This window comes from Brachycentrus maculatus, unplaced genomic scaffold (genome assembly GCF_059751285.1).
Source record: "Brachycentrus maculatus isolate JH-2025_06_01 unplaced genomic scaffold, ASM5975128v1 h1tg000124l, whole genome shotgun sequence".
Lineage (NCBI taxonomy): Eukaryota > Metazoa > Arthropoda > Insecta > Trichoptera > Brachycentridae > Brachycentrus > Brachycentrus maculatus.
Window position 1 is genome coordinate 268,123 of NW_028280877.1, and position 11,340 is coordinate 279,462.

At 34.4% G+C, this 11,340-nt stretch overlaps 2 protein-coding genes across 2 annotated transcripts; one reads left to right on the top strand and one right to left on the bottom strand.

The window, feature by feature from the left end:
- Window positions 1-512: 512 nt before the first annotated feature.
- On the bottom strand, window positions 513-7,000 carry sotv (exostosin glycosyltransferase sotv). Its single transcript, XM_088260132.1, has 7 exons — window positions 6,317-7,000; window positions 5,405-6,164; window positions 5,122-5,305; window positions 4,757-4,916; window positions 4,521-4,641; window positions 3,446-3,604; window positions 513-1,752 (listed from the first exon to the last, which is right to left on the bottom strand). The coding sequence occupies exons 1-7, from the start codon at window positions 6,850-6,852 to the stop codon at window positions 1,531-1,533; spliced, it is 2,142 nt and encodes a 713-aa protein (XP_088116258.1). The 5' UTR covers window positions 6,853-7,000; the 3' UTR covers window positions 513-1,530.
- A 176-nt stretch (window positions 7,001-7,176) lies between these two features.
- On the top strand, window positions 7,177-10,698 carry LOC148309408 (guanine nucleotide-binding protein subunit beta-like protein 1). Its single transcript, XM_088260139.1, has 2 exons — window positions 7,177-7,422; window positions 7,874-10,698. The coding sequence occupies exons 1-2, from the start codon at window positions 7,264-7,266 to the stop codon at window positions 8,675-8,677; spliced, it is 963 nt and encodes a 320-aa protein (XP_088116265.1). The 5' UTR covers window positions 7,177-7,263; the 3' UTR covers window positions 8,678-10,698.
- The last annotated feature ends 642 nt before the right edge of the window (window positions 10,699-11,340 follow it).

An 11,340-nucleotide genomic window follows, 5' to 3' on the forward strand; every position in this document is an offset into this window, starting at 1 on the left:
AATAAAATAGAACGCTTATAAGTGTCTCCCACTCTCTACAACAGTATGTTAAAGACCCTTTTAAGCGTTTCCCGCAAACAATGTGTTAAAAGAAAGAAAATGTTTCTCAGGAAAGGTTAAAATTTCAAAGATATTTCCTAAATTTTACTATGTAGTACCATTTGGAAGAATGGTGGAATATAAGTAATGAGAAGAGTAAGTTTTTCTATGGATTACTGCACACATAAATCTCAAGCGATGGGCAATCAAACAAAAAAAACTAATTAAATAACGACTTCAAGGTTCTTACTAAATTCGGTTTTTGGATTTGGTCACCTAAAACCAATTAGTGCACAAATTTGGTATTTCGTATTGCGTATTCCTAGTTTGTCATATATTTGACGTCCAAAACTCGAGTTGGAACGAAATATAAACTACATAGTAGGAAAAGTAACTAGTACCATCCTAATCAGGTAACCCAAAAAGTAGTAGTTACCAATCAGGCACATCTCTACTAAGCAATGTCACTTGACTATAGTTTGCTATATAAAAAAAAAAATCACAGGGTTTACTATGGAAATTTAATTCAAAACTAAACGCAGACAATTTACAATACATATAAACAAGTTATATGTATAACATGGACGCTAGAATGTTTTCTTTTAAGGAGAATTACCATATGCTCTATATTAAAGGTTTGTTTGTCTGTGTGTTGAAAATAAAGTACACTAAACCCTCCTATAATGTTGAGATAGGTACCGCGTTTATCAATGGGAATGTTGTAGGAGGTTGATTTTTTTTAAAATTGTATTTGAATTTTAAATGACTCATTTCAGTCTTTTCCGGTGGTTAAGATGTAAAATTACAATTATAACATTCCTCCTGATAATGCGGTACCTGTCTGAATGTTATAGGGGTTTTACTGTAAATTGAATGAATACATGAAAAATGTATCACAATGCTCAGACTATTTCCTTTTTTTTATTACCTTTTATCCAGTTTATCTGAGATGTAAATTGACATTATGCGCTTAAAACCGCCATACACGATTGAACATATTTCTCTCATTCTAAAAAACACAGGACCAACTCCTCAACGTTCCTACGGATTCCATTACACGTCCAGTCATCGCCAGCATGGCAGTACCATGTATCATGTGGCATGTATCAACATTTTCTCCCGTAGACTTGTTAGAAGGCGTCATTTGAACTGAGTACCCAACTTTATTTGCTGTATTTATAGATTTGGCGTTAAATTTGTAGAACTTCATTTTAATTTACATATTAAATTTTAAAATCAAACAATGATTTTAATATTTAATATATAAATTTATTTGCCGTTCTCACAAATGTTGAAACATGCTATCACTAATGTACTTTACCAGCATGGTTACTGAATCGTTCGAGTGTGTATGGACCCATTAGTACGGCAGCTTTTTCCCCACCATATAAACGAATAAGCTTCAATTAGCCCTTATACTGGCAACGCATCATGTTATCATTGATCAACACTACTCACAGCAACAACTGGCACAGTTTACAGGACTTAGATCTATAAACTTCCGATGTCGTTGAACCACTTAAGCTTCTGCGGGAAGTTGTCCCGGAAGAGGACGGGATCGGCGCGGAACTCCACCGTCTTGAGGGCCATCCGCCCATATATCTTGGCCAGGCGGTCCACGCACGCCGAACGCTCCGTCATGTGCCCGATGTCGGCGGACAACATCTCTGTATTCGTGCATTCTGGACATTTGAATTTCTTGCGTGGAGCAACCTGGAATGGCAACAATTATATAGTAAAATAACAACTATATAGTATTTTCCACATATATCTTATTTGACCAGTGACCCGTCGTTGTCGTTGCCAACATCATCATATTGGTAGTCTTCTGTAGTAGTCTTTTGGCTTGGCGCTGTATAGCTGCCAGCCGAAGCTGCTCCTTAAGTTTAATTATATTCCCCCGGATTTTTGCATCTAAAGTCCGTAGTTTTTTGCATATTTAGAAATATAGTGATTTGTGATAAATTGAAAAAGTTAAAAGTGAAAAAAATTCTAAAGTTTAGCTGTTATTTGCGAAAAATGCATCAATAATGCATCACTTTAATGCAACTCAAGATAGCTTGTTGCGTGACGTGGTCCATTTCCGAGAAATGGACCATTTTCAAGAGAAGTGCTTTCGAAAAAAAACACGTGTTAAATGCATCCCTACGACCATGTCAATACAGTGAATACAATAGACAATAGCGACCCAAAAACATGTGCTTACTCTAACTTCTATTTGCGCAATTTATTATTAAAACTTCATAAAAAATATCCTTGCAGTAAAAAACACATAACATTATTAAACTTTATGGAGTACAGAGGCAATTTTAAAACCCCAAAACACGCTAGCTCGCATCTACTACTTTGAGAAAGTTGGGACTTGTGCGCCCGCGTACCCTGCCGCCCTCATGGAGTACCTAGCTGCCAAGGTGTTGGAAATGGCCATCTATGCCTCCAGTGACAACAAGAAGACCACCATTACCTCCACCATCTGCAGTTGAATATCCACAATGACGGGACCTTAACAAGCTGCTCTCCGGCATTACCATTACACAGTGAGGCGTCTTGTTCAACATCTTGGCCATGCTCCAGCCTAAGAAAACCGAGAAGAGAGCGCAACAATACGGCGGCTCTACTTTCCTGCCTTCAGACTCACCCGACGTCATTTTTCACTTATATATTTTTTAAATTTTCTCTCATTATCATTTTCATATCATGTTCCATACCTGTATAAGCGCCCTTGAGGTAGTTTTTTACAAAAATGGCGCTATATAAATCATCCAAGATTATTATTATTATTATTAGTGGTGGAAGGCTAGACAAAATTTTATGTTATATACAAAACAAGGCGGGGTTTGAAAACCATAATTTGATATAAATTTTTCTGACAAAATGAATTTTAATTGAGTGAATTTAAGTATATAGTTTATTATAATATGTTTCATATTTATGTATATATTATGTCCACCTCCGTAGTGTAATGGTCAGCATGCTCGTCTACCGTTCTGGAGGTCCCGGGTTCGATTCCCAGGGGGGGGGGTCTAATAAATGTAAGTAATTTTTTTTTTACTTTAATATTTATTTGATGTTACCCTGGACTGGTACCTGAAACAGAGGGCTGGTCACCTTTCCTTCATGTGTTAACGATCGAGATAACACTGCGTTTATATGATGCAGTACCCTATGCACCATCAGGTGTGGATAACGGTTTGAAAAAAAAAGTTTTTTTCCACATATATATTATTTGACCAGTGACTGGGTTTTGTTGTTACCAATATCATTAGACTGGTGGGAGACTAGACAAAATGTTATATACTCAACAAGGCAGGGATTGAAGAAAAAAAAGGGATATCATATAAAAAAAAAATAATAATTATTATTCTGCTATATTAACACCTAAATGCTTTTTATAAGAGGTCTTTACCTTAATAGGTGGTTTGTTAGTCAAATTGGCGACCAGAAAGTTCATAGCGATATCTTCACAGTTCATGTTGTCATCCACCCACTGTCTGATGTCACCCGGCATGCCCACCGTGTAGTACCACGACCACAACTTGTGGTGAAATGCTGCACCAGTCAATACCTGCAGTAAAATAAAGTTCTTAACTTCGCATCGCAACAAATGGCTTAAAACATTTACAATATATGTTTAAACAAACATAAGCAAGTTAATACAGCCAGGGACTCTCTTGAAAATTTGAAGATTGGAAAAAAAAAACTATTTAATTTTTAAAAGTGGAGCAATAAACATTCGATAATAAGAAAATTATTTCATTTATGATAATCCTTTACCTGTGAGATTATCCATTTTATTTTATAGAATTATTTATAATTTTTAATATGCATTTTATTAAATAACTTATACATATAAACTCCATTAAGAAACCATTAGATCCTTCTCAAAAGTATTTTGGAAAAATTGAAGAGAAAAAACAAATGAAGTCAGATAAAATAAATGCTAGTAGAAATTTGAAAGAAGAACTAAAAAAAATATAAAAATAAAGTGTTGCAATATCGAAATAAATACAAACGTTATCAATTGGCAGTAAGTACCTACTGGATTGCTATGGTGGAAACAAAAGTACAAATTTTATTTAAAATTAGTTGCTCAGTATTGCCAACCAAACGGATCAAAAATTGGCATTTATGTAAAAGTTCTGAAAGCGTGCTAGAAAGGAATCCTCGTGTTGTCATCCACAAAAAAATGGTTTAGCTTTATTGTTGAATTTGCTCACTCCATTTGAAAATACAGTTCATTGATATATACTTTTTTTTGGCAAAGCACCCTCAATTGAGTGATATATGCTATGTAATATGTAGGTACTTATGCAGTGTCTCTTTCCAATTTCAAACTTCTTAGTCAGTGCTGAGAAAACAGTTTTATATTTTGATATTCTTAAAGGCCATACTATATTGAAATTCATAAAGAAATTTAAATTTTTTAAACATAATTTTTTTGGACTGTAGGCCAACCTAGTAATAAATAAATATTTATTTACCATGGATATTTGATTTGTCCACTCGCTATGATATTTCCATGTTTCGGTTTCATTATCCCACAGGTGAACACGAGACGGGAAGCCAACAATTCTATCCGGAAATTCTCTCCATACTTCAAAGCTGTAAAGAATGACATTATTGAATCAACTTTACAATGAGGAGTTTCAAGGGTATTCATATTTATAAAATTACTAATCTCAAGGGCAGAAATTATAAATATTTTTTTTATTATTACCCAAATTCCAGTTCATCCGGAGTCAGCATAATAATGTCATCGTCTATAGTTAGAAGACATTCTGTTTCAATTTCCTCGTAGGGATAAAACCTATTGGATAATTTGTTTTCCTTTGTTTGTATGACTTTAAGTGGTTTAGTTATGACAGGCCATTGGGATGCTAAAAAAAACATATTAAAAATTTATTACGTTTTCTTTATTTTGTGATTTTAGAATAATATATGTATTGATAAATATGATAAACAGTGACAGTAAAAAAAATACTTCAGCAAAAATAATGTCGTGGTGGTCACTGCATTGTGGTATGAATTTTAGGAATTCACATGAACCCAACCCAAAAAAGAATAGGTGAAATTGATATTTACCAGGTGGAGGTGGCTTTTTTTGGTTGTTCCAAATGACAAGGACTTTTTGAAGACTCGGAGTTTTGACTAATTTATTGATGAGAGTGAATAAGCTGTCGACACGATCGTAAGTCAGGATAACAGCTGTGAAACCGGGCGCCTTCGGAGCAGTGACTGGAAGGAACAGCGGATTGGATGCAGCATTCTGAAAATCAAAATAAAGCAATTTGTTAATTTTATTATCCAGCTTTCTTCACATAGTCTCGTAAAGTGCACAGCATCCCGAATTTAAATAACAACTTACCGGATTTGGAGGCATATTCCATTGCTCGTAACTTCTAGCCATTAGCGGGAAGACTCTATCGTTCATTATGTCAAGCGTCGCCATTGTAATTTGTTCAATCGATGAAAAATACTTGTCAAACAACCACTTTGCTTGATGGTTCATTTCAGCTCTGCGCTCCTTTGAAACTCCATTCAAAACGGTAACCAAAGTGTTCAAATTATCCTCTGGAATGAATATAACGGCTCTGTGCCAGTCGATAACTGATTGAAAGGGCATAACTATGGAATCGATCACGACAACGGGAATGCAACCGACTGATAACGCTTCGAGTAAAGACGGTTGCGCTAGCCTTACACCGCGTCCGATCAGACAGAAATGAGCGTGTTTTAAAACTTCAGGGTATCCGAACAGGTTTCCGGTTTTATACTGGCATCTTATGGAATGATTTGTGGGTTCATCCTCGCCATGACACGATTCCAAGAGCAGCAGTTCATCGTTCGCATCTGCGAGATCTTGTAGGTCTGATACAATTTCATTGTAAAGGTTCATTTGCGACGATAGTACGAGGTGAGTTTTGTGACTAGGAGAGGATTCTGTAGAGACGGCGTACGGAGATACGAGAGGAAGCGATATATCGAAACTAGTCCGGTAACTCCAGGAGTCGAAGCCAGCTCCGGCGATAAGAGCTTTGCCAGTATTAATGTCAATCACGGTGTGATAATCAGGAGCTACTCCGGGCAGCATGTTGAACAATAAATGGTTTTCTCCGTCTTCCCAACTGAAAAAAAAAATACGGTATTTTTACAAAAAAAGATCATCCTAAGACAAGTTAAGTTCGAGTAAATACTAAAAGCTTTTCACTTTACAAAATGATATATTTACGAAGCTGATTTTCGCTAAAAAAACAAATTAAAGTTGTATTTTACTTACAACGGGAGACTTTGAAGAGCTTGTTGAACCAATTTGAGATTTAATCTGTTTTGGTTTAGGATATCGATGCTAGGTATGAACAAGCACGCTTCCGAAGGGTTGGTAGTATAATATTTACTATCCACAATGGTCTTCAGAATAAAATAAAATTCTTTCGACATCAGTTCTGTAGCTGCATTTCCTTCTCCGTCGACATACTTCTGCGGAGGATACACATAAACTGATATCCTATTATGCCCTTTCTGTCCACAGCGATAAACGTTAAAACAATCCCAATATGTACATTTTGAATTCCGCTTCAAAGGTTTTGGTGAATCACTCGCTAAAACAACTTCCGGTAAATCTTTTACATTTTCTAAAGAGACGTGCGAATAAATGTTTTTAGTATTTGAATTTATTGGAATCAAATGAAAAGCGACGAGGCAGAATATTGAAATAATCAAAACGAGAAACAGGGAAATGAAAAAGTGTCTATACGATGCAGTATTCCAAATCGGAACTCCTTTTTGAATGCCACTTCTGACAAAGAAAGTCATTTTTAATATTTACACTCTTTTGTAAATTAAGTATTTATGCAGTTAAATAACATTATAAATAAATGACACCCATTTTACAATCATAAAAAATGAAAACATATTCCCCCGTTTTACGATACTAAATGTCAAAATTATTAAATTGTATGTCAAAATCAAAGACTATTTACTAGAAGGCGAAATATTATCGATAAAGCGCGTTCACAAACGATCGCTCGACAACGACCGTAGAATAAGAATTTTGTAGAGCCGTTTCTATGGTTGGTATTTTATTCAGTAGCTTTTTTTTATGTTGACAACTTTTTTTTGCTAAAGATCATTTTTCTGTCAAAGCAGAAAGAATTGTTTTCGAGCCTGTTCTGTCGCGTATGATATTTGACAAATAATATTTGAGAAATATATGTGAGAAACCCAATGAAAAAAATGGCAGTTTTACCACCAGATCCAGTATTTAGTTTAAGACACATCACAATGGGGCCAGTTCACAGTCTGTGTTTTCATTGCCCTAGCAATGAATCCGAGAGACTGCTCGCTGGAACCCAGGATGGGTTCATCTTCTCTTGGGACCTGAAGGTATTGTAAAATAATTTTACGACTTTGGTACGCGATTCTATTACTTTTGTTTAATAAAATATATTCAACCTTCTTTTAAAATCATTATTCGTTGCAACCTTTTAAAGGAAAATTAGCAACTTTCCAATCGTTAATAAAATCATTAAATTCGCTGTATCGAATAAGATTGACAATCTGTCCCTTCTACTTTAAATGGGGTAGTATTTACGATAGTAATTATGTTAGGTCGATTAGGGCATTGTTGGCAGTATGATGCATCTAACTAAAGAATCATAACTAAAGTATACATAACTAAATTCATCATATTATAGCAATGTAGGCTATCACCTTTTCCTTCAATTAAACATGGGCTTTGAACCTTTTGGGCGGAACAAATGTTCTATGTTCAATTTCATAAAATTTTAATTATTCTATGTTCAATTTTGTTACAAATTCTGTGTTGAATTTTCAGACAAATCGTCACGACAAGAAGATGTCAGTAGGCAAAACTCCAGTGCTCAGCATTCATCACACAAGTAACCATTTGTATACGCAACAAAAGGAAGGGATAATCAAAACGTGGGCAATGTCGGAGAGCGACTACACGCTGCAGGATACCATGGTCTCGGATTACTGCGGATTCTGTCGCTGCGAAATATCCGAGTCGAGTAATGTCTTAGTCAGACCGCAACGGGACTCGAAAATTGAAATATTTTCCTTGGCCGGTGAAAAAACGATGACTCTCGCTCCTCCCGCAGATGTAAAACTAGGCGAAGTGATGTGCTTTAAATATTTAGAGCTGCCGCACAGTCACTACGTTCTGGCGGCTTACGAAAGCGGGGATTTATATTTGTGGGACCTCAAAACGCTGAAAACCGTGAGCCAACTCAAACTGAGAGATTGCCCCATTTCCCTAGATTATGACCTATCTACAGGGCGCGGAGTTTACGGAAACGCGTCCGAGAACATCCAGGTCTTCAGCATGTCGAGGACCGATCTGAGTTTGTCATTAAAGTGCGAGATAATAATCAGGAACGCCGGCGTGAATATCTTGCGCATCCGCCAAGACAAGAAGGTGTTCATGAGCGCGGGCTGGGACGGGCGTCTGCGCGTGTTCTCGTGGAAGAGCCTGCGCCCGCTGGCCGTGCTGACGGAGCACAAGGCCTCCCTGCAGGACATCTGCTACTCGGGCAACCCGGTCTCGCTGTGGGAGTCTCCCGTGATGGCGGCCGGGGGCCTCGACTGCACCATCACTCTATGGGACATATACAACTGATGGCGTTGTTAAGCCTATTTATATTTGAACTGATAGATCTTATGATTTGAACCTTTTCGCAAAGGTAAGACCATTAGTCAAATATTATTCGGGTGCTTTTTTACTCCTCAGTGTTCAAACTGTGCATTGTTATTTAACAAAAGGACTGAATTTATACGTGATTTAATTATTTCACCGTAGAGGTTTTTGAGAACTTTACCCTAAATTTTAAGTAATAATAATCGCAATAAATGTCTATGTATAATGGGAGAATTAACTGTTAATATGTGGGTAATTAAATATTAAATGTGTAGCTATTCCTCTAGCGTAATGTGATTACAATGAAAAGAGCTTTGTTCGACACATTTCAACTAAATTTTACTATCACAACGTATGATATTTTTTCTAAATATTTAAAAATACATAACTAACGATTACTCAAAGTAAAAATAATTTTGTTTAACGTAATCTTGATAAAAAATATGCTTCCTTAAAAGCAAAGATGATATAATTTATTCTACTACTATATTGAAAAGAAAACTTTTATTTTTTACATAGTTCAAATATTTATCTAAACTTATCAACATTTTAAGACATTGATATAAAATATGTATGTTAAATTGACTGCGTTCAAGATGGTATTTACTATTGTGATTTGCTGTCAAGAATGTCTATATGTGTCAAATTTCAATAATTATATTTATGTATAATATGTCTTATGTATTATATAATTTATTGGTGAGGTTGCCGAATAAGAATTGAAAGGATTTTAGACTGTGAAGAAAAATTTATGCTGTGTCGCTTTAAGGCGATTTTTAGTGAAATAATTATGCAGAATTGTTTGTCCACTGTTTTTTTTTTTTTTAAAGTGAAAATAATAGCACAAAATTATATAATTATTTATATATGGAAGAAAAAAATTATCTCACCCTAATTGCGTAGCCGAAAAAGCAATATTTGCCCATTAAACATGTTCATAGATTGAACCATTTATTTATCTACTTTACAAAAGTATTTCTAAAAAAAATATATGATTCGCATATCAATTTAAATTAACGAGAATGAAATACATTTAAAAAAATGTATATTTTATTTATTTATATGGAGTTTTGAAGAACTCACATTATTTACGTTGAGTTAAATCTAAATCACAGTAAATGGACTCCCTTGAACAGCCATTTACTATATTTTTTTATTCTCCGTCTTGTTCCTCATTACCGAGGGTTGTGGCCTTTGTGGAAGCAATGACTCTTCTCCAGTTATCCCTTGACCGCGCTGTACAATTGAGGTGCCTGCTGCTGGCTCAATTTGATCGGTCCATCATTTACCATATCGCTCACTCCTTTCAACGTCATATATAAAAAATCATCCATTTTCAGTTGTGCGTGTTTTCGGAATGCCCAGAAAATGTACTATATCCCAGCAAAAGCGGCATATTTTTAACTTAATATTTATCCGCCACAGGGCAGAAAGTGTTGTTTTTGCATTTTGAAGAAAAGGTATTGTTTAATTATTTTTTTAAATATTCTAAATATTTTTCAAATGGAGAAAAATCCTTCAGGTTTTACCTTAAAGGTTCTGTTGCACAGTAAAAAGTTCGATAAGTGGCTTGATACTTATTTTTAATAAATCTCATTATATTCTTAAATTTTAAAAACGATCTCCTGAAAAATCAGGTTTTTTGATATATAACGTTGTTGAAAGGAGTGAGTGATATGGATTAATCTAAATCATAGTGAATGGACCTCCTTAAATAGCCAGATACTGTACGGTTTGATCTATTTGATATGAAACTACTACAGTAATCGCTGAACCAATGCGTTATGCATTTTAACCGTCTAATTTTTTAACAAAATTTAGTCGACATTCATTTCTGCTAATGTAATATCCTAAGTTAAGTTATAATTGTGTTCCTGTGTTTTCTAGTATATTTATTATCGTTTGTGATTTGAGCATTTTTTATATCTATTTATTTTGTGAAAATACGTATAATTAATTTGTTACTTTGATGTGTAAGTAGTTAAAAGAAGAAAAAAATAAAAGTTTTTTGATGAGTTTATTTTATACCATGTTGGTAATATATCCACTGGTTAATTAAACTGTTTTGTTTATAAATGTATAGAAATTTATACATGATCATATTGAGCAAAAGCAATACTTAAAAATATAATTTTGCCTTTAAAATGGATATACTTTAAATGTAAAATTATAGTTGAAATTAATATTTATGAAATACAATATTTTATTATAAAATTGTCTGAGAATTCACCTTTTTAAAAGGCATCTTAGAGAATAGGATCTTTTCAAAAATCAAGGATAATGTATAAAAAATATAAAGTAATATAATCATGGAATATAGTGAAATAATAATAATTACACTGTTTTCTTTTATAATTTTGTTTTATAAATAAGAAAAATATAAAATGACACCTCATCGATTTATAACATATGATAAAATAGTCGATAGCATCTGTCGTTTGTGTGTACCATCCAGACAAATACATCCCTCATTATTCTAATCCAATTCATTCCCAAGAAGGACACATTAGAAGCTGAACACATTTGTACTTTATTGAAGAAAAGTCAAGAAAACACAAAAATATAGTCTATAATAGCTAACTGTCAAAAGTGCTTGAATATGTACGATTATAAATGCCTGACCTGCAAAAAGGAACCAGTTCACA

What these genes read in the sequence shown, in the direction of transcription:
- LOC148309408 (XM_088260139.1), top strand. Translation starts at nt 7,264, where the DNA reads ATGAAAAAAATGGCAGTTTTACCACCAGATCCAGTATTTAGTTTAAGA. An exon ending in TCTTCTCTTGGGACCTGAAG is followed by an intron (nt 7,423 to 7,873) that starts GTATTGTAAAAT and finishes TTGAATTTTCAG; the next exon opens with ACAAATCGTCACGACAAGAA.
- sotv (XM_088260132.1), bottom strand. Translation starts at nt 6,852, where the DNA reads ATGACTTTCTTTGTCAGAAGTGGCATTCAAAAAGGAGTTCCGATTTGG. An exon ending in AAAAAAGCCACCTCCACCTG is followed by an intron (nt 4,917 to 5,121) that starts GTAAATATCAAT and finishes TGTTTTTTTTAG; the next exon opens with CATCCCAATGGCCTGTCATA. An exon ending in GGACAAATCAAATATCCATG is followed by an intron (nt 3,605 to 4,520) that starts GTAAATAAATAT and finishes ATTTTACTGCAG; the next exon opens with GTATTGACTGGTGCAGCATT.